A 24,046-nucleotide genomic window follows, 5' to 3' on the forward strand; every position below is an offset into this window, starting at 1 on the left:
CTTTTTTACAATAAGGGAATTACATGTATGATATGAAAGTGAACATTGCAGCCAGAGAACAGAAAACTCCATTATTCTTGCATATTAATGTAATTACTCCAGTACATATTACCTGCAAAGTTGAAAGGAGGAGTTGGAGGTTGAAATTTTAGTTGTTGCAGAAGATGATGGCTATGTACTTTGTTTTGGAGTTATGATGCTGAGATAAATATGGTAACTGACAGTAATCATGGGGGCTTGTGGTTTTGTGGGTTCTCTAGATCTTAAAAGCAATGCAAAGGCTGCATTAAGTTGCTGTAGGTTTCTTGTGAGTGGCATTATTTGACTGGAATATCAATTGATGTATTTTCCGTAGTTGCGCCAAATGCCAGGAATCTTCCAGACTTACGAGACAGGCAAAAAAATGGACTTTCCACACTTGTAAAAGAAAATCTGCAAGTGTGGCTGCCTTCTTACCCAGCTCTTTCATTTCTGCAGGAAAATGTGTCGTTCTGTCATTCAAAGACTTCCTCTCGTGCAGACCAACAGAAATCTCCGAAAACGATGTTTTTCTTTGCGAGAGCCGCTACAACGAAAGCGACAAACAAATGAAGAAATTCAAGGGCTTGAAGAGGTTTTCCCTGTCTGCGAAAGTTGTAGATGATGAAATATACTATTTTAGGTAAAAACCTGAGGGGAATCAGGGAACACTCTTCTGGATTGTAATGGACTGGCAGCTAAGCCCCCACCCAGCCTCTTGGTCTGGAACAGGGGAGAGAATCTGAAGGGCAGAAGGAAGAAAAACTCCTGGCTCAAGTTAAAAACAGTTGGAAAAGTGGAGCAAAGCTACATGCACAAACAGAGCAAGATAAGGAATGAATTCCCTACTTTTCATCAGCAGGCAGATGTTTAGCTGTTTCCTGGAAAGCAGGGCCTTGGCACCTGTAATGGGAAAGACACATGCCATAACCCTGAATGTACCTGTCCTCTCCTTCTCCCCATATTTTATTGCTGAGCACAGTGTCAGAGTATGGAATATCCCCTTGGTTGATTTGGCTTAGCTGTCCTGGTTGTCTCCTCTCCCAAATCACTGCCCAGCCCCAGCCTGCTGGGGCACAGAGTGGGGAAGAGGAAGGGCCTTGAGGCTGATCTGTTCAGCACTAACTAAGCAGGATGTGTTATCCACCCTGTTGTCTCACAGATCCAAAACAAGGCACCTCTCAGCTGCTGTGCAGGGAATTAACCCCATCCCAGCTTGACCCAGGACATCCACAGAAGTCAGAGGTGTAATTTCAGATAACCACACTCTTGGGAAGAAATGCAGATAGCATCAGTCTTTTTATGGTATTAATACCAATAAACATTTTCTTTTTCTTCCTCTGACTTCAAGAAAAGTCATTACTTTATCAGATTGGTACATTCTCTTGGATATTGTGAAAATACTTAAGTCCTCATGAGTAAGGAAAATCTTTTGGTGAACATTCATATTAATAAAATAAGAATATTAAGTTCTAAAGTAAAATGTGAAATCTAAGGAAGCTGTGGTGTTAATTTCTACAGTAGAAGGCAATTAAGCACTTATATTGAAACTTCTAACTCATAAAAAATCCTTCTGACAAGTGACTGAAATGAACACTGGCCATAGACACAAAAGTGGTTCTCAAAGGAAGCATAGGCACATCTCAAGTCACCATTGTTTCTATACTGTTCAGTCAGAAATTAAGAAAAGTTGATTTTTCTCTTCAAAAACAAGTTCTCCTGTAAGGTATGAGTCTATTCTCAGCTGCTTTTTGTCTTCCTCCTCCACCTTCCAGAAAACCCATAGTTCCTCAGAAAGAGCCATCTCCTCTCCTGGAAAAGAAGATTCAGCAGCTGGAGGCAAAGTTTGCTGAGTTGGAAGGAGGTGATGAGGACATGGAGGAGATGGGAGAAGAGGAAGGTGACATGACTGAAACACCTTCTATGCCTCAGCTTCAGGCCCCCTTAGCCAGTGATTTGGATATAATGCCTTATACTCCACCCCAGGTAAGGACTTTGCTTCAGGAACCCTTAAAGCTTCATAGTCCACATTCTTTTCCCAATCCAAATGAAGAAAGTAACAATTTATATACAAAAGAAGTATTTATACTGAAGTTAACAAGTGCATGGAGTAAGTGGCACAAAACAATGTTGACATGTGCAAATGATATCCAAGTGATAGTGTTTCATTCCATTAAAATATTTTTAAAGGAGATCATTCAGCTGAGGAAAACCCAGGGTACATTTTTATGTCTTAGTATTGTTTCTAATAATGGGGTTTTCTGTGACACTTGTTCAGAAGTATCAGGTCTTTACATAAAATTCAAATACAAACTTTCTTACACATGGCCTGGAATTTGTGTAACTGAGTGTGGAAGCAGAGTGAGGAACTGCTTTAGCTGGAAATTCAACTAACCAAAAAGGTTTCTTTGCTACTGGATTAAGCCCTTTATCTGTGTCTCCATACTCCCACATCCAAGCTAATGCCAAGTCTTAAAGAGGCAATGGGAAGGATCCGCTGGGAACAGGAGGGAGTTCCAGACTCTTTTGTGACCAGCAGAGTGGATTTCTGCTGCATTGCATTGAAAGGAGGTTACCCCAGGGTAGAAATGTCTTTGGATGTTGTGAAAGAGTTGCTGAAATTGAAAGCTTTTGCCTGCTTTTAGTGTGATGTTTTGCCATGTGGGCAACCACCAAATGCATTTTCCCTTGCAAGGTTGCTCACTGCTCTTGTTTAACATGCTGAATTTTATGAGCAGCTTGAAAATTCTTGAAGAGTATTCCAGTAGAAGTGGAATTTTATCTAACAGCTATTAAACTCCAGAACTTTTAAACTTTTTTTTTCTTCTGCCAACAAAGCAGCTCTTAAAACACCTAAGAGGAGACAAGACAAGTGTGGTATTGTGGGGCTTGGCAGATAGGTGGGTGATGCTTTCCTGCTGCAGTTTGCTGTGAATCAAGTCAAAGTACTTAAAACAAAGATGTGCAACTTCATTGTTTGCTTCAGCAATGACTGAGAAAAGGCATGAAAGGGGGTCCTGGTTGGTTTCTTCTTTTAACAAGTCTGAAAGTAAATACAGAGTTATCTGGCCCCAATGGAGAAGACTGTTCTTTTAGAAATGTGTGGATGGGAGGTGGAAAAGAACAGAGAATGCAAGAACCAAATTTGGAATTATGATTTCTCTAAGTCCTGTTTGCCCTTCCAAACTGATGGCAAGGCTTTTTGATTAGGTTACTGTTATCAAAACTGTTGCAAGAACTATATAGGCAAGAACAGCTGGTAAACTTGTAGCTCTCTATTTGCAGATGTATCAGAGGCCAGAAGTGTAATTAGATTTCCCTCTTTGGTTTGAGAACTCTCCATCTGCCTCTGGGGCTTGCCCAAGAAGCCAGGATGGAATTGTATCTGCCCTCTGTATCATCCCAAACTCTGTGTGGAGTTTTCTTCACTTCCCCCAGTCTTTATGTTCATAATGAAAACTTCAAGGGTGGATTGCAAGTTAGTACAGTGAAGTTTGGAATTACATTTAAATGGGCATCAGTTAATCTTGTTTAAATTGATAAGCAAGACTTTTAAAGCATCTTGGTATTACTAAAGCTTTGTTTTTAGCTGAGAGGAGAGTGTTGAACTGTGGGGCCAAAGCAGCAAGTAGGAGGAGTCAGTAACATAGTCAGAATTTCAGGAGAGGAGGGAAACAGTTGAATGTATTTTTGTTTCCTTTTTTGCCTCCACCAGGTACTTGAAAACAATGGCACTTTTCAAGATGTGACAGATTTGTAATGTTTAGGGTATGAGAAAGGCCTTAGAGGGTTTTGATGTGGTGATACCTTTATGGATCCATACTGGTCAGAGTATGGATCAATTATGGTCTCCTGTGACAAAGATAGGTGGAAGGGCCTTCAAAAAGGGGCTCCAGCTGTGGTATCTCAGTATAGACATGTCAGAATAGGTTCATTTTTTGGTGGCTGAAAACATCAAGGAGCTCTCACTGGGGGCATCCATAGTAGGAAAAGCAAAGGAGCAGAATTTCTGTTGCTCATCAACATAAGAACATGATGGGAATCTGTGGTGCAGGTAAATGGTGATCAGCAAAACTGGGCTTTGGTTTTTCAGGGGCAAACAGCTACTTATGTAATGAGAAGTGAACACTGGAGAGAAAGGAAGGTCTGGCAGGCAAAATAACATTTAGAAGGTGGAATGAAGGAGAGTAGAGATTGTAAAGGCAAAGGAGGAAGTGGAGAAGCATTTTCCTAAAATGTGAGGTGGCAAATAAACCATTTTTCTCAACTCGTGTTGGCAACATCTCTTGACAGCTCAATGGACAAATTCTGTGACATGACACAATTCCTTTTGTTCTCTTCTGGCCTTCTCTTTTGTACACTTGTGGTCATAACTGCTTTTTCTCACAGTCCACTCCCAAGTCTGTTAAGGGCAGCACCAAGAAGGAGGGATCAAAAAGGAAGATCAACATGAGTGGGTACATCTTGTTTAGCAGCGAGATGAGAGCTGTGATTAAAGCTCAGCACCCAGACTACTCCTTTGGAGAGCTCAGCAGACTTGTAGGAACTGAGTGGAGAAACTTGGAAGCAAACAAGAAAGCAGAATATGAAGGTAAGTAAAAACTGAGATGCTGAACTCTTTTCTGCCTTTTTTCTTTCTCAAGACTTTCTGTTGTTCAGATGACAGGTTTAATAAAAGAAAATATTTATGTTTGTGTTCTGGATGTACCTTAAAGAGGAGTTCATACTGAGAGATGACTGAAGAGGAGCAAAGAGCATGTTTCAGTTATGTAGAGCACAACTGATAATTTAAATGTCGTTGCCACAAATAACCAAATGAACAAAGTCCAATTAGAAGTAAAGGGGTATGGAGCTCCTGGGCTAGAAGTCAGTTGGAAAAATATTTTGTCAATGTTTCCTTAAAGAAGGACTGAGGGGTATTTTGGACAAGAAGCTCTTGAGAGCTGTAGCAGCAGGTAAGAAAGGCTTACAGGGGAGTGGGGGAAAGTTCATTATTAACAGTACTTAGAGTCCTAAGAGGCTGTGTACTGTAGTGTAAATATGACCTATTGTTCAATACAGTATTAATCAACTGTTGTAACTCATTTTTTGAGAGATTTTGTATCCTGAAGAAGGCCTAGGAATATTTCATAATCATGAGATACTTTAGACCTATCTTTCTCCCCTTTCCTCCCTTCTTTTCCTCAGTTCCTTCCCTCCTTTCCTTTCTTTGCCTTCCTCCTTTTCTTCCCTCCCTCCTTTCCTTCCATTCCTTCCCTCCCTCCTGATAAACAGTCACTGTGTTTTAACTTTTATTTGATTGAAATAAAATACAGCTGATCTTTAACAGCCAGCCCTTACCCAAGCCAAAAACATGGGTTTGACATCCATAATGACTTCTCTAGTTAATAGCATGTCAACACTATTAACTACTGTATTGATGCAACTTTATTTTAAATAAATGCTCCTTTGGATAGGAACATTTCAACACCTGGGAAAGTTATGGCCCAATTCAGTTCTAACTTTGGAAATGAGATTCGATAGGTTTTCTGCACACTCATAACTTAAAGGCAGCTTTGATCTTGAGGCTGGAAGCTTGCATGCTGTCACTGTGCACTCTCAGCCACCTCAGTCCTTTCTGATTTTCAGTAGCACCTCTTTGCAGCTCTGGAGGGAAGCACAGCACCCTTTGCTCTGTGCCAGTTTGCTTTGCAGATGCTGAGAAGGGAAATGGTAACGCTCTTTCTTTGTGACACTGCTGGGGCTTTACTTTGTTCTGTAGTTGTTTCCTTTTACACCCTTCTAGGTGCATGTGTGATCTTTTTGTTGGCAGATGCCTCCTTACAGCCTCATCCTTCAGCAGGAGGATGGCTGGCATGTCACTGCTTTCTTGCTTAGAGCAGCTTGAAGTCCTGCACTTCTGCAGGAGGGCTCTGTTTGTCCACCGCGTTAATGATTGTCTGTGTGCTTCCATTTGAATCTTCCTTCTCTACTCAATTTTTCCAAAGCTTTTGGGGTTTGAGCTGCAGTTTCCCTGGCTTGGTGTCTGACCTGAACTAGACTTACTTTTACTTGGTTTTAAGGGGTTGGGATGGGGTAAAAAAGTGTCCAAACTGTGTTTGCTTACCATGCGTGAAAGGAGAGAAACTCCACTCCTTCCACTGTGGTGAATTAGAATTCATGTGTTCCCTGGTGTGGATGTGAACCAGGGAGCAGGGAGTGGGCATGGTTTGACATCTTAGTGAAAAAAGGGTGCTGCCATTTTCTGGTGAGAATTAGTTTACATTTTAGATCCATTTTGACCCACTGAAAATTTTGTTTGGTTTATGTTCAGGGTGTTAGTTGTTTTTTTAGCAATAGTTGAGTAGAGAGGAGGCTGTGTTGGAAGTGCCTGCTTGGCTAAATAAAGTAAAATAAAAGGGATTGAAGGAAAGGCCTGTTGTAAGGAAAAGCTCTGTTCAAAGCAGAAAGTCTCTTCCCTGTCTCTTGAGATGTGATGGAAATGTTTGAATGATCTCAAGTCCTGGCCTATGTGATTTGGGTTTATTATTGAGTTTTAGAGCGAATGCTTTAGGCTGAACTTTCAGTTCTCTCCTCCAGTTCCCTCTGGCAGTGTTATTCCATTTGTTACTTCTGTGGCAGTCAGGGCATGAAAGGGGCTAGGTAAAACTTGAGTACTGTCTTACATCAAGTCCTTCTTCAAACCTCAGCACTCTGAAGTCTGATAAAGCTGAACACTTAGCAGTAATTTCTCATTCATCAGAATGTCTCTTTTGCTTTTGTCTGACCATTTTTTGTTTTTTTAGCTGGCCAAAAGTAGGTGAGAGTCAGAACAACTACTTCATCTCTTCCCAAAGTGCTTGCTGTGCTCTGGAGAGGATTTTCTCATTTTTTTTACTTCAGGATCTGCCTTTAAATATCTTGTGTATTTTGTGCTCAACTGCATCTGAGTTGCCTGTATAAATGTAGGAGTTCCTCTGCGTCGTCATCGCTGCCTGAAATTGCAGAAGTGGGAAGAAGGAAGGAAATGCCTTTGGAATGAAACTGGTCTTTGAGTGTATGGAAGTAGTGCTAGAAGCTGCACAAACAGGTTCTAGAGGAGTCAAAAGTGTGGTTCAATGTCCTAGAGGAGGCACGTAACACTGGCAGGATGCATAACTTAATCTCCTTGATAAACTTCTTCTTAGCCTTCATTTGACAGAGGACCTTGATTGCTGGTTTAGTGCAGTTTCCATCTTTCACCAACTGCAAGAGAGAACTCATGGCCCTGCATTCACTGTTGTTAAAAATTGCTGGAGATGTATTCTGCATCCATTTATTCTTCTTTGTTCCTCATTGTGCCAGTCAGACACAATGTTCAGAATAAACAAAGCAGGAACTTGAATGCCCCCAAAGCACCTGGGGTGGGCATTCAGTATTTCTCCTTTTTTGTTTGCTTGGGTTTTGTTTTTTTTTTCTTTCTTCTTCCCATGACCCTTTGCCCTTCCCTTAATATAAAATTGTCCTCTGGTCAGATTACCCTGCAGTAGATCTTTTGTTCTTGCAGTCACAGTGAGAGACTTGATTGAGATAATGACCAGATTCATCGTACAAAGGACACACATGACCTCCAGTGAGCAGCACAATGTGAGTTAGACATCTTCAGAAAAAAAATAACTCCTAGGGGTCCAAACGGGGAAATGACAGAAGGAGGCAGAGAAAAATATTTTTGGTTTATCAAACTGCTGCTTGTTATGTTCCAAAAGCTAAGGACCAATCTGCACTAGGGAAACTTTACAAGTGCTCCCCTATTTTGCCACCACTCTTCAGCTGCATCAGTAGTAAAATACACGGGGAGCCCAGAAATGACCGTGCCACCAGCTGGCACTGCCGTCTGCTCTTTGCAGCATTCTTTAGGGCACACCTGGCAGACATGGGGCTTCAGTTCCCACAGCAGCTGGTAGAGGATCCACCCAAGAGCTGCTGGCCTTGGCTGCAGCTGGTTTGGCTGAGCCAGTGGTGTCAAAACAGGGAATGTTTTGCCACGTCCTAGTGCGGACCGAGCCTAGTGCTGGACTGCTGCTTCATGTTGGTAACACTGGTGTTATTATCATCAAATTTGTTCTTTTAATTTTTTAAAAAATTTTATTTTATTATTTATTTTAATTATTTATTTTTTTAGAAAGAGAGAAAACTTTGTGGAATATTTTTCATGAAAGGTTCTCTAAAAGTCTTAGCTGCAGCCACATGAAATCAAATCATATGCTGTATAAAAAAGATTCATCTGTTCTACTTTATATTTGACTAAACTATGCCAGTGTCTGACTAGTCCTTTTTAATGAACAGATAATATTTTGAAAGTCTGGGTTACAAAACAGAACTGAAAATCTAAAATACTTTTACAGAGCGGGCAGCTAAAGTTGCTGAGCAGCAGGAGAGAGAGCGAGCAGCACAGCAGCAGAATTCCTCCCCCCGGGCAGGCACTCCTGTCGGGGCTCTTATGGGGGTGGTGCCGCCACCAACACCAATGGGAATGCTCAATCAGCAGTTGACACCCGTTGCAGGTAAAACGTAGGAGCTATGACCATTTTTTCCTCATCCACTTTATCAACCCCCCTTCATAACTCTGAACACTCTCTTGGGTCACGTTGGAAGCAAAAGCTCAAACTCTTCAGTCCTTCTTCATGATGAACATGCCTAGTGCAGCAGTGGCCTGGTGTCCAGGGAAGCAGGGTCCTCCTCGTGCAGTGCTCCTGTTCTGGTAGTGTGCAGTCGTGTTTATTCACTCTGCCTTGCAGAGTTCACCTTCAGCCCTGCTGTGGCAGGAGGCCAGCAGCTAAATAGTCTTTTAGTGCATGCAGCATCTGTGGCAGTGCTAAAGCAGGAGGGAAATTGTTGGGGGCTTAATTATCAGGGAGGTGAGAGGCCAACAGAGTCTAACTCAGATTTTAAATCCAAGCAAAAGCTTTGTAGAATTGCCTCTTAGGCACTGGTAAGCAGAGCAGACCAGGATCTAGAGCCGTTGCAGAAACAAAGACAAAATGACAACATTGCTGGTTTTATCAGGTTATTTTTCAGAATAGAACTGAGCTTGGAGAACTCTTCCACGAGGTCCCTGTTGCTGGGTGTTGAGCTCCTTACCAGTTGTAATCCGGCTTGATTTCATAGGGAGTATGCTCGGAGTAAGTATTTTCAGGATCAGATCTGAAGACAATGTAGTCCATTGAAGATTCTTGTATGGAAATCAGCCATACATGGGTGAGAAAATTAATTAGGTGTGACCTGATAGGTTGTTTTCCTTCCCCAGTTTCTAATTAAAATAAGAATTAAATTGCTTCAGTCAAGGTCAAAATAGTGTCGAGTAGATAAAAATGAGAATTTGGAGGGTTCTGGGTTTGAGTTTTGGGGTCTTTTTAACTTTCCCTTAAGACATTCCAATTATTCCATTTATTCTTTTGTCATTTTTCTTTTTCTTTCTCATCTCACAGGCTGTGGCCTTATTTCAAGCTGACAGCCTGAAGCATTTTTCATCACAATCTCTAAATCCCCTTTCAGTAAATAGGCTGCATGGATGTTTAACTGAAGGCACATTCCTTAGTTGGTTCATGATCTCCAGGTTATAAAGCATTTATTTACACTGAGTTGCATTTTTCTTTTGGCTTTTTTTCACTCTGTTCACGGTAATTTCCCTCTGAACTGTTTGCAGTTGGTGTATGTTTGTGTGTGTGTGTACACTTATCTGTGCATATGTTAAGAAAAAGGAGGGGGAAAAAAGAGTTTCCCAGTGCTGATCTCTTTTGTGAATAATTTACTTCAATCTAGAATATGTAGAAATACCATCCTCTTGTGGTTGTGTTTTCTTAGTTTGGTTCTTGGGTTTTTTGGCACTGAGTCACTTTTCCAGTTTTTGGAGGCAGCTGTTGATGAATGGTAATACTTGCTGTTAACACCTTAAAACTTCCCCAAAAATGAGCATTCTGCCAACTACACATGCTACCTTATTTCCTGTGGCAGCAAAACTCTGTTTCAGGCCATTGTCTTATTTGAGCAGATCAACACTCAAGACTCTTCACTTTGGCTTTGGGAAATACTTTCTTAAAATAGATGATGGAGCAGATCCTTTTGAACTCCTTCTACTTCTGTGGCCCGTTAGAAAAACACAATCTTTCATTCTTTGGTTTTCGCAAGTCCTCCTTGGAAGTATCTTGTTCTGTTTGGACCTCTTTCACATCCTCCTCCATCCTTGGATTGCTAGTTCAGAGAGCTTCTCCATCACAGAACTTCTTTATGGCCCATGGGGCCAGGGAATCTGGAAGCCTTCTGAAGTGTGTTTCTCTTAGTGTGCAGCACTTTGGTGTCTTCTACATTAAGTTATTGCAAAAGTTTACTTAATCTTATGTTGCTATAGTAAAAAACAGGAGAACAAGTAGTTTCAAAGACATCCTAAATCACAGTTGTGGGAGCTGGAAATAGTTTGGCCATGTTTGGTAGTTTAAAGTAAAAGTTTGCACTTTATACATGGGGTAAAAAATGGCTGCTCTTACTTGGAATGAGCTACAAGAAATGACTTCTCATGGAGGTTTGATGGCACCCTTATTAGCCAGTTGTTGAGTATTTTAATTGGAAATGTAGAACTCAGTTTCCATGATTGATAAATATGGGTTTGATTCCTTGGAGTTTTTTGTTTGGTTATTTTAAAGCTTCAGAAGTGCATTAACTGCTCTGAAGATGTGTCAGCAGCTCAGGTGCACTGGAGGTCCCAGGCAGTAGCTGCAGTGTGAAAGCTCCTCATGCCAAGGAGGCTTTGGTTGTGTTTCTTCTTTTCCTTTCTCCATTAGAAAGATGGATTTCCCTGTAATAAAGAGGTACAGATAAGGTTCCAGATATTTGAAACAGGTACCTACAGCATATTTCCCATGTCAGTCTAGGTGCCCTATGGAAAATGAAGACTTTAGGGAGATTAGTTCTTTATTTTCTTGTTGTTTTCTCCATGTAAAGCTTTTGGGATTAGAGAGTTCTCACTTCTGAGGAAGTGACAGGTTTGGCTTTTATTTTGTAGCTGCTCCTCCTATTTAGACCTTGAGCTTGTTACAGTTTTGTTCTCAATTAGAACTGATGAGAGTTTTTGGCCAGTCTCATTCCAGAAATCTCTGTTTTGAAAGTTCCTTCTATGATTTACAGGGAATGTGGCAAAGACTCAGTGGTTTCTTAGAGCAGACTATGGAATCCCCAGCAAATCTGCATTTCTAACTTCCCTCATCTCTCTAGACCTGCTTCTGTCCTCTGTCATCTTTTCATTGTCCTTCCAACCCCTTTCCTTGCTTACCTAGCAATGCATCCATTTAAATTAAACATTCCAGGGCCTAACAAGCATAGTGCAGTTACAAAGTGTAGGTTCACTACATGGATAGCAGAAAATCTGAGCCAAAGCCAGAGAAAGCTCTCAATTTCCTTCCTTACATGAAGAAAACAAAATTTTTGAGCAGCAGCACAATACAGTGTTTGCAGTGTCACTGATTTTCCTCTAAAGACACGTTGCAGACATGGACAGTGGAATTCTGTGAGGGACTGCAGGTGCTCCTTTTAAGTCCTTTCACTTCACTCTAATGCCATGAGTGTAAGTTACTGCAGCCCAGCACTTTACACCCAAGTTTAAAATTTGTGTTACTGCCTTAGTTCATTCTGGAGATGGTTTAATAAAAATCACCCATCATTGCCATTAGTTTCAAGTATGTGAATGTTGTAGGGCTTTTGTGCATCAGTTTTGCATGTGTACTGCAGGAAAATGTCTGGGGTTTGATTTTTGTGGCCTCTGAAGTAGCCCACAGAGCAGGGCTGGCCATGGGCTGGCCAGGCAGTGTTCTGTTTGTAATCTGTATGCAGATGGCAGAGCTTTAAGCTGTATTAAAACTGCTTGCATTAGTAACATTTAATTGTGGCTGAATTTATTCCTTGTGTTAACATATCTGAGTATTCAACATTTATTGCCCTGTGAGAAACATTACAAATACACTAAATACTAATTCATCAAAAGGATAGTGTTTCATATTTATTTTTACTTTTTGTTGGTTTGGATTTTGTTTTTTTTTGCAAGATACTAATTGTAGTACTGTCTTGCTGTACTAAAGGTGCTTTTTTTGTGTGTGTGTGTGGATAGTGCATGTCTGTGCATACTGTGTAGACCATATTGCATGTTATTGATGCATGTTTGAAATTTGTTGTGTCCTTCAAGGCATGATAAGTGGCTATCCACCGGTGCTGCCACCTTTGCAGGGCCCAGTTGATGGCATTGTTAGCATGGGCAGCATGCAGCCACTTCACCCAGGGGTGCCCCCACCCCACCAACTCCCGCCAGGTATGCCAGGCATCCCAGGCATCCCAGCACCCGGTAAGAGCCTCATCCTCATTCCCTCTTTATTTCATTGTCATGTACTTGGTTTGACCCATTCTTACAGGAGTTCTCTGCAGCTTGTTCTGGTTGTGCCTTTGGTTTGTGAGCAGCAGCACTGCTGAATGTGAGGGGTGTGCAAAACACTGACACTGCAGCATGCCCAGTAAGCCCTCAGGGAGAGGGTACTGGAGAAACTGGTGCTGCTCCAGCAGGAGGTTTGTTCCAGCCAAAAAAGCCTTGGTGATTGTACTTGAGTTTATCAGAAGTGTGAAAAGGTGAAATCAGCCTGTTCATATCCTTATGTCATTTGAACAGTGTCTCTGCACTCATCCTTTTCTTATTTGAAGTGGGCTTATAAATGAAATTTATTGTTCTCTTTCCTTACCAGTCTTTTTCAGTGTGTTAATGTCAGACTACACTGAAATGAGCCTGGTCATGTAAGACTCCTTGGCCACTGGGGCAGTGATGTGTTACTGTAAAACAGTGTTCAGATTAAAGCTTGTGATAGAACAGTGACTGGAAACATGTGGGGACAAGGTGAATTCAGTATTTTCTGTGGCAAAATTTTGAATTTGTTTTTGAGAGCATTTCTACTGCATTTGCTATATTTTTGCCACACTTCTGATGAAAAGTGAGGCTTAAATGAAACAAATATTTTGCCAATGTTAATGCCATTAATGTGTCCCAATTAAGGGGAAAAACATTCATCTGCCCTCTGATCCTGTTTCCTGCTGATTCATTTTTTACCTCTGATAACTCATGTGCCTGTGAAAAAGATGTGCCATCCCTCTGTTCAGCAGTGAACAAGCTGTGGGCAAAATGATCTCATTTGCCTCTCCCTACCCCCTTGCAACTGTGTTTATCAGCAGCTCTGTTAAGAATTTTATCTGTACATAAATGATGTGAGTTGGGGAGGTTTTGTTTGCTTGCCTGGTGTTTCTGAAGTCCATCAGCACTACCCTGCAGCTTGGCTGGGCTGTGGATTCCCTGCCATGGCACCTAGAGGGAGCAGCACAGCAGCTGTGCAGGGACATCAGCACACAGCAGCCAAACGTGTGGGAGGTGAATCCAGGACACTGCATCCCTCTGAGGGGCTGTTCCCGCTGCCGTGGGCTGGATGTTTGTGTGGAAAACTGACAGGATGTGGATTAGCAAAGAAACAATGTCTGGGAGTGAAGGGGTGCTGAGCTGGGCACAGCAGGCTGAGGGTGAAGCTGTGCTCTGATGCTGGGAAGGGGAGGCTGCCCTCCTCCAGAGCCCTTCCTTCCCGCTTGTGTTGCCAATGTTTTTCCCAACTTCTGACATACTGTTGGTACAGATACATTTAAAATGGGACCTGTGATCAAATGGAAAGTGCATTTGAAAAATGCTTTAGTGAGTGAAACTCAGTGGCACATCCTTTGATCACTGATAGAGAAATCATGCATTTAATTCATGGAAATTAAACCTCAGGAAGAGCACAGTTAGTCTGCAGCTTTTCGAATGAATGAGCATGAGAAGTGGCACAAACAAAAAGGAAAGCAGCAGCACACATAACTTTCAAACATCTGTGTGTCAAATGCCAGGAACTGCATGACTCTTATTTAGATCTGTATATTTTTGTATGGAAGACTGACACAGTTGTGCAGGAGGGAGAAGTCCCAATATGCTTGAGAAAAACAGCTTTTATTTTTTGGCATTGATTTCAAATATTCATTGTTCTGTATTTAAGGCTATTGCAGCTTAACCTGCAAGTTGCATTTTGTATTAGTGAGATCTAACAATTTGTGCAAAGGCTTGAATTTCATCCTGCTGTGAACACATTTTACAAAACTGAACACAAGGAAATGTTAAGTGTTGCTAAAGCAGATCAGCATTTCCTTTCTTAAAGGAAGGGACTTCAGGAAGATCCTGTCAAGCCAAAGGTGTATATTATAAATGAAAAGATGCAGTCAGGCAATCACAAATTAACATGAAAAACACCTGAAAAGCAAAACCTATTCAGTGTGCATTTCTCTAACTAAAATAATTCAACAGGCCACATATCAGTGTTTGGTAGTTGTCATGTTGGGTTTTTTTTTTCATTCAGAAACTTGTGAAATTTTTATTGGGGGCGAGGGGGATATTTGAATGTTGTACATCTACTTAAAATAACTGTGAGCAGTGATATCAAAGTATAAATTCTTGCTATTGAAGACCAAAGAGGTATTTGTCACTGCTCTGAAGTAAGACTAATTATTTTATATTTTGGAATATAGGTGTTATAGGCCAAAATGTGTCCCCTATGGTAGGCACTCCAGCACCAGGAGCAAGTCCTTTTGGACAGCAGGTGAGTCATTTTTGCATTATTTATGAGGCTCTAAGGCTCAGAATTGGCATTTGAGCAACATCCCAGTTCAGACATGTAGGGATGCACATAGACTTTCCCAGGGAGAACAGAAATGAAATGTTCTGATGTGTTTAGAACCAGTTAATAGCTCACACTCAGAGTGTATGTCTGTATTTGATGGTGAATTGTTGTTACACTCAGGTGGTTGGTCCAGTGAGGTAACTTCAGTATAAACAAGGCAGTGTTTTGTCTTAGTTTTCTGCTAAACTGAGGCATTTCAGCATAGTGTGAAAACTGCTGATAATTTAGGTTTTGCATGCTTTGTGACACAGAGAGGACACTGCCCATTTTATCAGCTCTTGAAGAATAGGTAAAAAATATTCACATTTCACAAACTGTTGAAGCAAATGTTCATTGGCAGTTCAGAATTTATGAGTTTGGGTAACTGTGATTATCCAAACTGTGATTTGGTAACTGGATAACTGTGATCTTCTCAGTGATTAATGCAGATTTACTGTTCAGAACATTCCAAATTTTACTGACCAAATTTTTACATCATTTGTGAAGAAAAGGAGGGAGAGTGGCTATGCATGGGCAGATAGTGGTCGGAGGCAGGGGAAGAGTTTTAAACTACAAGAGGAGATGTTTGGGTTAGATGCTGGGAAGAAGTTACTTATTCAGAAGCACTGACACAGAGTGCCCAGAGAAGCTGTGGCTGCCCCACACCTGGAGTAGTTCAAGACCAGGTTGGATGGGGCTTGGAGTGACCTGGTCTAGTGGAAGGTGTCTCTGCACATGGCAGGGGATGGAATAGGATGAGCCTTAAGGCTTCTTTCAACTCAAACCATTCTGTGATTCTGTGAGTACCAGAAATTAATGTCATGACATTGAGTTATTCCAGACCACAGGATGTCTGTCCTAAGAGTTCTCAGTGCTGCTGGTTAATCACAGTGGTGGGAATTCTTCTGTATGACTGGGAATTTTCCTGCCTGAAATTTCTGCCTGACAGAGATTCTGCTGAAGTAACCCAGTTGTCAAAGGATCCATATCAGTTTGGATTAGATGTTTTAAATTTTGCACTTCACAGACCACAGTATTTCAGATCAAATTGGAGAAGAAATGAAACAAAAAGGAGATAAAAGGTGTAATTAAGGTTAGAAAAGATATGGTGATGATAACAAGTGTGACGTTTTTCACAGGGGTGAGGGAAGAGACGAGGATCTGACTCCATGTTTCAGAAGGCTTGATTTATTATTTTATGATATGTATTATGTTAAAACTGTACTAAAAGAATAGAAGAAAGGATTTCATCAGAAGGCTAGAAAAGAATAGGAAAAGAATGATAACAAAGGCTTGTGACTGATGGAGACAGTCCGGACAGCTGGACTGTGATTGGCCATTAATTAGAAACAACCACATGAGACTAATCACAGATCCACCTGTTGCATTCCACAGCAGCAGATAATCAATGTTTACATTTTGTTCCTGGGGCCTCTCGGCTTTTCAGGAGAAAAAATCCTAAGGAAAGGATTTTTCAGAAAATATCATGGCTACAAACAAGAGTATATTTACATAAATCAGAAATATGAACAATATCTATTGAGTATGAATGGTTGGTTTGCACTTCCTTTCTCCATGCATTTCCAGGGAAATTTCCTCAGGCTTTTGCACATAACCTCAGTTGAAACTCCACTGCAGGAGGCTGCCCCGAGGCTGGGGTGTTCCCTGCAGTGCCCCTGGGTGTGACCCCTGGCTGGTTTCCCTTTCACCTTTCAGATCGGGATCCTGGGCCCGCCGGGCCAGCAAGCGCCGCCGCCGTACCCCGGGCAGAGCCCCGCCAGCCAGCCCGTCATGCAGCAGCCCAGCACCCCCATGTTCGTGTCCCCTCCACCAAAGACACAGAGGCTGCTCCATTCTGAAGCCTACCTGAAATACATTGAGGGGCTCAGTGCTGAGTCCAACAGCATCAGCAAGTGGGACCAGACCCTTGCAGGTAAGGCTTTGGGTTCCTTCTGTCATTTTTGCTTTCATAGAAAATGCTATCTGCTGTTTGCTTATTACAATATATACAATGCATTTAAATATATACATGTATTATTGCATGTATTACATGTAATAATATATATACATTATTACATGTATTAAAATATATACATGTAATTAATTCCAAAAGACAGATCAACAGACTGAGAATATATGTGTTATCCACAGACAAATTCCACCAGAGCTGCATAAACCTAAGATTTAAACCCAATGGTATGGGCTTAAATACTAAGAGCAAAAGCAGAATATCTTATATTGTAGACTTACATTTGCCTTTCTCTAGAATAAGCCATGAGGTGTTGTATTGCACTAAATAGTTATTTAGTTGTTTGCACTGGGTGTTTTGGTAATTTGCACTGTTCACGTAATTTGTATCCTATGACTTCATGGTCTTCCTCTTTTTTCCCCCCAAGTGTTAGCCCTGGTGGTCTCTTTCTTCCCTGGTCAGTCCTTCCCCCTGCCCCTCCCCACTTATATCCCATTGCTTGTGTGTGACTGTGTTCACAGGGGTCCAAGGATGAGGGAAGAGACAAGGATCTGACTCCATGTTTCAGAAGGCTTGATTTATTATTTTATGATATATATTACACTAAAACTATACTAAAAGAATAGAAGAAAGGATTTCATCAGAAGGCTAGAAAAGAATAGAAAAAGAAAGAATGATAACAAAGGCTTGTGTCTCAGACAGAGAGTCCGAGCCAGCTCACTGTGATTGGCCATTAATTAGAAACAACCACATGAGACCAATCACAGACCCACCTGTTGCATTCCGCAGCAGCAGATAACCATTGGTTACATTTTGTTCCTAAGGTCTCTCAGCTTCTCAGGAGGAAAAAATCCCAATGAAAGGATTTTTCATGAAAGATGTCTGTGACACTTGTGGGCCTCCTCTGGGGTATAAAAGTAATGTTCCCCTCCCCCCTGCCATCAGGCCATGCCCTCTTTCTCACCTGGGGAGTCACCAGAGCCTGAGGTGTCTCCTCCCAAGTCAATAATCAGAGGACATTTGTCCCTACATGGAAAAGAGTGTTTCTGATGTTTTGCATTTTCCCTGTAAGAGGCTGGGGTCAGTGACTGGCCCGAGTGGACCCAACCAGCCCCTCCAGGCATGGTCTGACAGGAGGTAACAGAGCCCTTGTTGGTTTTTGCAGCACGCAGACGAGACGTGCACCTGTCCAAGGAGCAGGAGAGCCGCCTGCCCTCGCACTGGCTGAAGAGCAAGGGCGCCCACACCACCATGGCCGACGCGCTGTGGCGCCTGCGGGACCTGATGCTGCGTGACACGCTCAACATCCGCCAGGCCTACAACCTGGAGAACGTGTAGGCACAGCCCGGGACAATGGCTGCTCTGCTTACTGGGTGGCAAGAGATAACCAACAATAATTTGTATTGCATTTTACTGTACATTGCAAGACCATTTTTATATAAGGACACTTTTAATAAGCATATTTCACTTTTTGTTATATTAAGTTGACTTTATCAAATACACAGATTTTTTGCATATGTTTCCTTTGTTTGAAAGGCGATTTCATAATTGGTTGAGTGTAGTCAAGGATTCATCTTTCTTATACTTTATTGCTGAGAATCTGATGCCATTGTTTTTATATAAAAAAAAAAAAAGGAAAACAAAGTATTTACAGATTGCTACAGTGGAATGTGAAGTAGTCATAGTTTACATCCTATGAGAATGTGTGTACCTGTGCTTGTGTGTGCTGGCCACTTCGGGCAGAACTGCTCGGGTGTGAACAGGGAGGATCTCTTAAAAGAAGCTAAAGGTAAGATGTGCTTTGGCACTAAGGAGAATTGGCATTCCAAATCAACACTGAGGCAGCTGGGTGGGCCACAGCAGCCCTGGAAGTGCTGGTGTGGACGGGACAAGGGTGTCCTGACTGCTCATGTTGTCCAGTCCTGTCCAGTTATTTAACTGTGTAGCCAAGGCCATTGTGATCCTAAATCAGTAACACAGCCCCTGTGCTGGCAGGCCCTTAGAGGGGAAGTGTTTCATCTGCCATGGCCTGTGCTGGGGGTTCTGTGATGTCCCCAACATCCAGCAGTGGGACAGGGAGGCTCCTTCCCTGGGGGCTTCTGTCTGTGCTGGAAGAGGCTCACAGAACTCAGAACCAGCCCAGGTCTTGGAAGGTAAGTTAGGGGAGAAAAGTGAAGTTGTTCTGTTAGTAAAGTAATGTGATGTTTTTTGAAATTCACACAATTGGGCATTGTAAGACATTTTTGTATGCTTTCTTTAAGTGTATTCATTAACCTTAGTGAAAGTTTTGCAATGCAAATTGGAGTGAAATTTGATGCTTAAATTAACTTGAAAGTAAAATACTACTGTATGGTATGTGTAAGGTCAGCATACCCAGTACATTGGAGAAATAGAGTACTTGCATTGCAGCCTTCAAAGGGTTTGGGGTTGTTTTGGGGTTTTTTTTCCTTTTCTTTTTTTTTTTTTTTTTTTATCTAAGTAAAGTAGGTATTGACTCTTCTTGCCAAATTTCAAGGTTGTGGCTGCCTTCTGCTAAAAACTTGCCTGTCCTCAACTAACCAACCTTTTGGACTACAAAGTTATTTGTTTAAAGGTAAATCCTTTCATTTATTTAATTTTGGAAAAAGAATTAATACTTTTGGATTGCTTTAAGTAACTGGGAAAGCTCTATGAATTTGGGAAAAGTCAGCAGGAATGTGGGCACTGCAACTCAGCCCAAATGAAATGATTTACTGATACACTTCATTTATGCTAGAGATGTTCATCATGTGGAAATGAGTTCTAAAGTCTGTTGGTACAGAACATTTTCATTTAAGTATATTTGGCAGAAGGTTAAATTAAATATTTTCCTTCAAATACTGGATATCTTGGGGTTTGTTTTGCTGATGTAATTAATACTCATGAGGGAAGTGACCTTGCAAGTATAAACTGTGATTTAATTTTACTGGCCAATTCTTCTCCCTCTCCTATTGCAATCTTCCAGTCATTGCACAAAATACCCCAGGTAATTACAAATAGGCACTTAAAGTTAGTTTAGGTCACATGTGCAATGGATGTGAAGGAAATGGAGCAAAACAACATAGAGGGAAATAATAGTTTTGAACTCTACAAATAGCACACCCATGGTACAGAAGTTCTTTACTGGCCTTTGTAAATTTCCAATTTTATTTAATAAAGTAGAAATTGAATAGTCTTAGACCACCCCTATAAAATGTGTTTAAGTTACCATAGGTTTTGCAGGTTTTAGCCACAAAGATGGGATGTTGAAGTGAATCAGGCAGCAAAATCCTAGTTTTTGAGCATTTGGAACTATCATGGATTGTACTAATACACCACCAGATTCTCCTACTTCTCAGCATTAACAAAAATTACACCAAAGAACCTGGGATGAATTTTAATTAAATTATTGTTTTATTTATTTTCTTTTGAGGACTGGATGGGACTCCCTTTGGAGCCTGTATAACTCAGATGTTTAATTTATCTGAAGGTCAGTGATGAGCAGATGTGCAGCACTGGCTCTCTCCTGCCGAGCAGCTGAATCCCTCCTTTCACTGCTCTTTCTGGCCCAGGAGCAAGAGATTGGAAGTGCAAACAAAACCTGGCTCCTCCCTCAAGGCAGTGCAGAGCACTACCACTAAGCCACTGGGCTGGCCCTGATCAATTATTTTAAGCCTTATTTATTTCAAAATCGTTTCTCTCTATACTGGAGGCATTTCAGTCAATTGCAGTGAAATTTAGGATATAATGGCTACAGTCTAGAATTCAAAACCAGCAAAAGATACTTTTCTCACTCTGGTTTAAAAAAAAAAAAAAAGACATGTCTGTCTGTCTCTTTTTCTCTCTTTGTGGGTGTTTGAGCCCCTCATCTGTTTTTCACTGCCGTTCATTGTACTGGCATAAACAAATCTTTCATAAATAAAAGGATGTGTGGGCAATGGTTGGCTTCTGTGAGAGTGGAAAATAGATAAAACCAGGACAGGTATTTTCATAAACCAGTTGGAGACAACTAATAATTATTTGTTCTCTTCCTCAGTCCTTCCCTTCCATGAGAAAATTTACTGTTTGTGTAAAAATTCAAAACGTTGATGTTGGTGACTTTTTTTCAGCATATGTTTTTGTACCTGGTTTACCCATGCTTGGCTTTTCATTAGATCTTGTACTGCTGAAGGCTGAGCTGCTAACCAGGTTTATAACATGTATGTACCATCACTTTGTTTACCTGAGTCTTTTTAATTTGAATAAAAATAGTTTGCAAAGTGTTTTGGATTAACCAGGTTTGAGTGTTCCATTAAGACTTCTGTTAGGATTTTATTTCAAGTCATTCTGGCTGTAGCTGATCCAGATGTTCTCAAGTCCTTGGTACATGTGTGCTTGTGTGTGGATAAAATACCCTTTTTCTATTGACCTGTGTATTTTGAGGTGTTCCTGTAGGTGATAAGAACAGTGGTGTTGGAAATTGAGCCATTACAACATGAACAGTGAACCTTGAAAAATTTCTGAAGCATTGGGAACCAGCTGAGTGGAGGTGGTAAGATTCAGTCAGTCCCAGATGCCCCCTTATTAATTAGTTTGAAAGTAAACAGCAAGCTTTAATTTCATATGGAAGCTAACATGGTTCAGGGCTGTCTTTCATGTAGCTGTTGAATAGAGGAAATTAGATGAGTAACATGGAAAAAGCATCTTTTACACAATTCAATTAGAACCAAGGATGGAAATTTTCTGTACAAATTGGAAGAAAAATTAAGTGACAGGAACCTCTCAAGGTGCCTGGCATAAAATTTACAAAGAGCTATTTAAACAGTCAGAACACAGCATTAAATTAACATACAGCCATGTTTTCAGCCTGGGGGATAAATGCTGCCTTTCATACAGGCTGCCAGCTTCACAACACTTCTACCCTTCTGTTGCAGTTGCCCAGAGGAAACTAATTCTAATCATCCTCCACATCTTATTGGCTCAGTCTGAGATACTAAAGATCAACCATAAATGTATGTAGCTCCCTCTTAGCTAAAAGTGCACAAAATTGAAGTTTCAGAATGTCTGGGCACTGAACATTGTGTGAGTCTGGTTCAATTAAATTTTGATTCATAAAATGAAACCTTATATTAATTTTGCCAACTGCATTTGCCAGTGAGTCTAATTTGACCCTCATCTTTGGTATAAAGCACCAGCATCCAGTACTGATTTCAGGAAGTTCCTCAGGAGCAGCATTCATCCCAGCAGTGTTGGGAAGATTTTTTCCCTTTTTTCTGAAGGAGCTGGGGATGGCCAGGAGCAGAGTGCAGCTGCAGTTTGGATCTGTGTATTAACTCCAAAGTGAAAGCATGCCTCCAGTGATGACAGGAAGAGTTCTGCACCAAGGAAAAATTCCCTAGTACATCAGATGGCTGTTCCTTCCTTTTGCTGCTTTTGAAAAGCTTGGACAGAACTGCTGCAGCCCTGTGCGAGGGAGGAGTGCAGGCTGGGACAAACACCCTTCCTTGACCATAACTTCTTTCAGCTCTTCCCTGGCTCACCACAGGTTTTTCAGCAGATCCTTGTGTGCACAGCTGCAGAGGAATGATCAACAGGTCCATTTTTTCCACAGAATCATTCTGGATTGGTGGTGGACTTGTCCCCTCTCTAATGCTGGAGTGGTGAGCAGCACTGCTTGTGTGTAGGTATCACTGTTTGTTCCCCGGTGACTTTTTACTGCTGCTGCCTTACTGAGTTTTTTCCATGCTTGGCATCAATCTTGCCCTGACTTCCACAGTTTGGAAAGCTTGCAGCAGGAATGCTTTGCTGAGTCTCACCAAGAAGCTGTTGCCTTTGCAGAACACATGAAAATGCTGTTGGTGGGTGCAAGCTGTGCTCCAGGCAGACACAGCTGAATTCCCTGCAGAAGGAAGGGATGTGCTCAGCCCTGGAGCTGGCAGGGCTGGAAGTGAAAGCTGTGACCCTGGCTCACTCCAGCAACCTGGAACAGCCTGAGTGCTGAGCCAAAGGAGAGCTCTTGCTTCCTCCCTGTTCCCTTTGCCACAGCAGATGGATGGGGGAAGCTGGAGGATGGGAGGAAGGCAGGGATATGAGTCAGAAAGTACTGGGGAAGGCAAAGAGCACAGAGTTAGGAGTCAGCAGGAATAAAACTGCAAAACCAAATGAAGGCTTTGGTTGGTGAAGATGAGCTGTAGTTTAAAACTGATATTTAATCCCCAGTGTGCTTGGTTGTGGAATGAGCTGGAATTCTGGAGAGGGGAATTGCAGCTATTCTGATTTCCAGCATTAGTGAGAGACTGGCAAAATCTAAAAATGCCAAAGGGTCAGCACTAGCAAACACACTGAGGATTGGAGACTGTACCTCAGATTTCTAAATGTCAAGCTTCATATTCTGTCATAACAGCTCTGTGTTGCCTGAAGTGGTGCAATGCCATCTCAGAGGATTTTATTCCTGCAGCGGTCAGTGACACAGAACTCCCTGACACCAGACATCTTGTGAGTGACTGCAGCCTTCCTCCCTCTCTATTTACCTGGCTGGAGACATCCCTGAGATCTTCCAGATGTGCCTGGCCCTCTCAGCTGCCAATGGAAAACAGGCACTGCAAAACAAGCAAGAGGTCTGGAGTGAGAACTGGGTTTGGCTCACCCTGTCTGTGGAACGTTCTCCTGCTATTACAGGAGTGCTTCAGGGAAGCCTCAGGAAGTTTTCACATCAGGCTCCTGAGTCCAGAGAAATAACCTAGGGCACAGGGCTGTGGCTTGAAAAAAACCCCATCTATTGAAAAACTTACTTGTTTTATGACAACAGAGCACAAGAGAGTTTCAAAAAGCTCAAGAAATAAAATCAGATGGAGCTAAAGCTCAGCAGTTTCCAAAATCTGGCTTTTTTAATATTGCTTTACTCTTTACTGCTACAGTCAGGGTTGACTTCAGCGTGATGGTCTGTGATTGCAAAGCAGCTTGTTCATGAGTTTTGGGCTCTACCTTGGAACTAAAGTCAAAGGTTCTTACTCTAGAAGAATAAATAGAGGCTTTCCTCAAGTTATTCACTTGCTGCTCAGTCGAAATATGCAGTGACATAGTCACATCTTTAGTTCTGTCAGTTTTTATCCCTTGAAAACACAAGAAGCACTAATCCTCCAGATGAAGTCGTTGGAAGGCACAACAGGAAGGTTCCCCTCTGTTTTTCAAGTGGAGAACCTGCACCTTGACCTCTACAGAGCTGCCCCTGTCCCTGAGTTGATGAAGACTTAAAAAGGCTGGCAGGAGGCAGCACAGGAAGCCCTGTAAGTGCATGAACTCCCTCGGGGTTGATTTTAGGCTGATCTTAAGACTTGGCTTCTTTGTTGCACCTTCAGCCTGCAGC

General features: G+C 41.7%; 1 protein-coding gene across 20 annotated transcripts in view; it reads left to right on the top strand.

Annotated features, from left to right (window-relative positions):
• The window catches only part of PBRM1 (polybromo 1), a 57,425-nt gene extending 36,451 nt beyond the window's left edge, over window positions 1-20,974 (top strand). For 11 of the 20 annotated variants that reach the window (XM_077184437.1, XM_077184443.1, XM_077184449.1 and 8 more), the window contains 7 exons: window positions 478-661; window positions 1,794-2,004; window positions 4,408-4,609; window positions 8,382-8,540; window positions 14,605-14,675; window positions 16,452-16,668; window positions 17,870-20,974. In XM_077184437.1, the coding sequence (XP_077040552.1) occupies window positions 478-661; window positions 1,794-2,004; window positions 4,408-4,609; window positions 8,382-8,540; window positions 14,605-14,675; window positions 16,452-16,668; window positions 17,870-18,042 (1,217 nt within the window). In that variant the 3' untranslated portion in view covers window positions 18,043-20,974. Of the gene's footprint in view, window positions 1-477; window positions 662-1,793; window positions 2,005-4,407; window positions 4,610-8,381; window positions 8,541-9,042; window positions 12,154-12,208; window positions 12,365-14,604; window positions 14,676-16,451; window positions 16,669-17,869 lie in introns of those variants that run through there. The other 9 variants (XM_077184452.1, XM_077184453.1, XM_077184456.1 and 6 more) reach the window with 4 other exon arrangements.
• The last annotated feature ends 3,072 nt before the right edge of the window (window positions 20,975-24,046 follow it).

Source organism: Agelaius phoeniceus, chromosome 11 (assembly GCF_051311805.1).
Source record: "Agelaius phoeniceus isolate bAgePho1 chromosome 11, bAgePho1.hap1, whole genome shotgun sequence".
Taxonomy (NCBI): Eukaryota; Metazoa; Chordata; class Aves; order Passeriformes; family Icteridae; genus Agelaius; species Agelaius phoeniceus.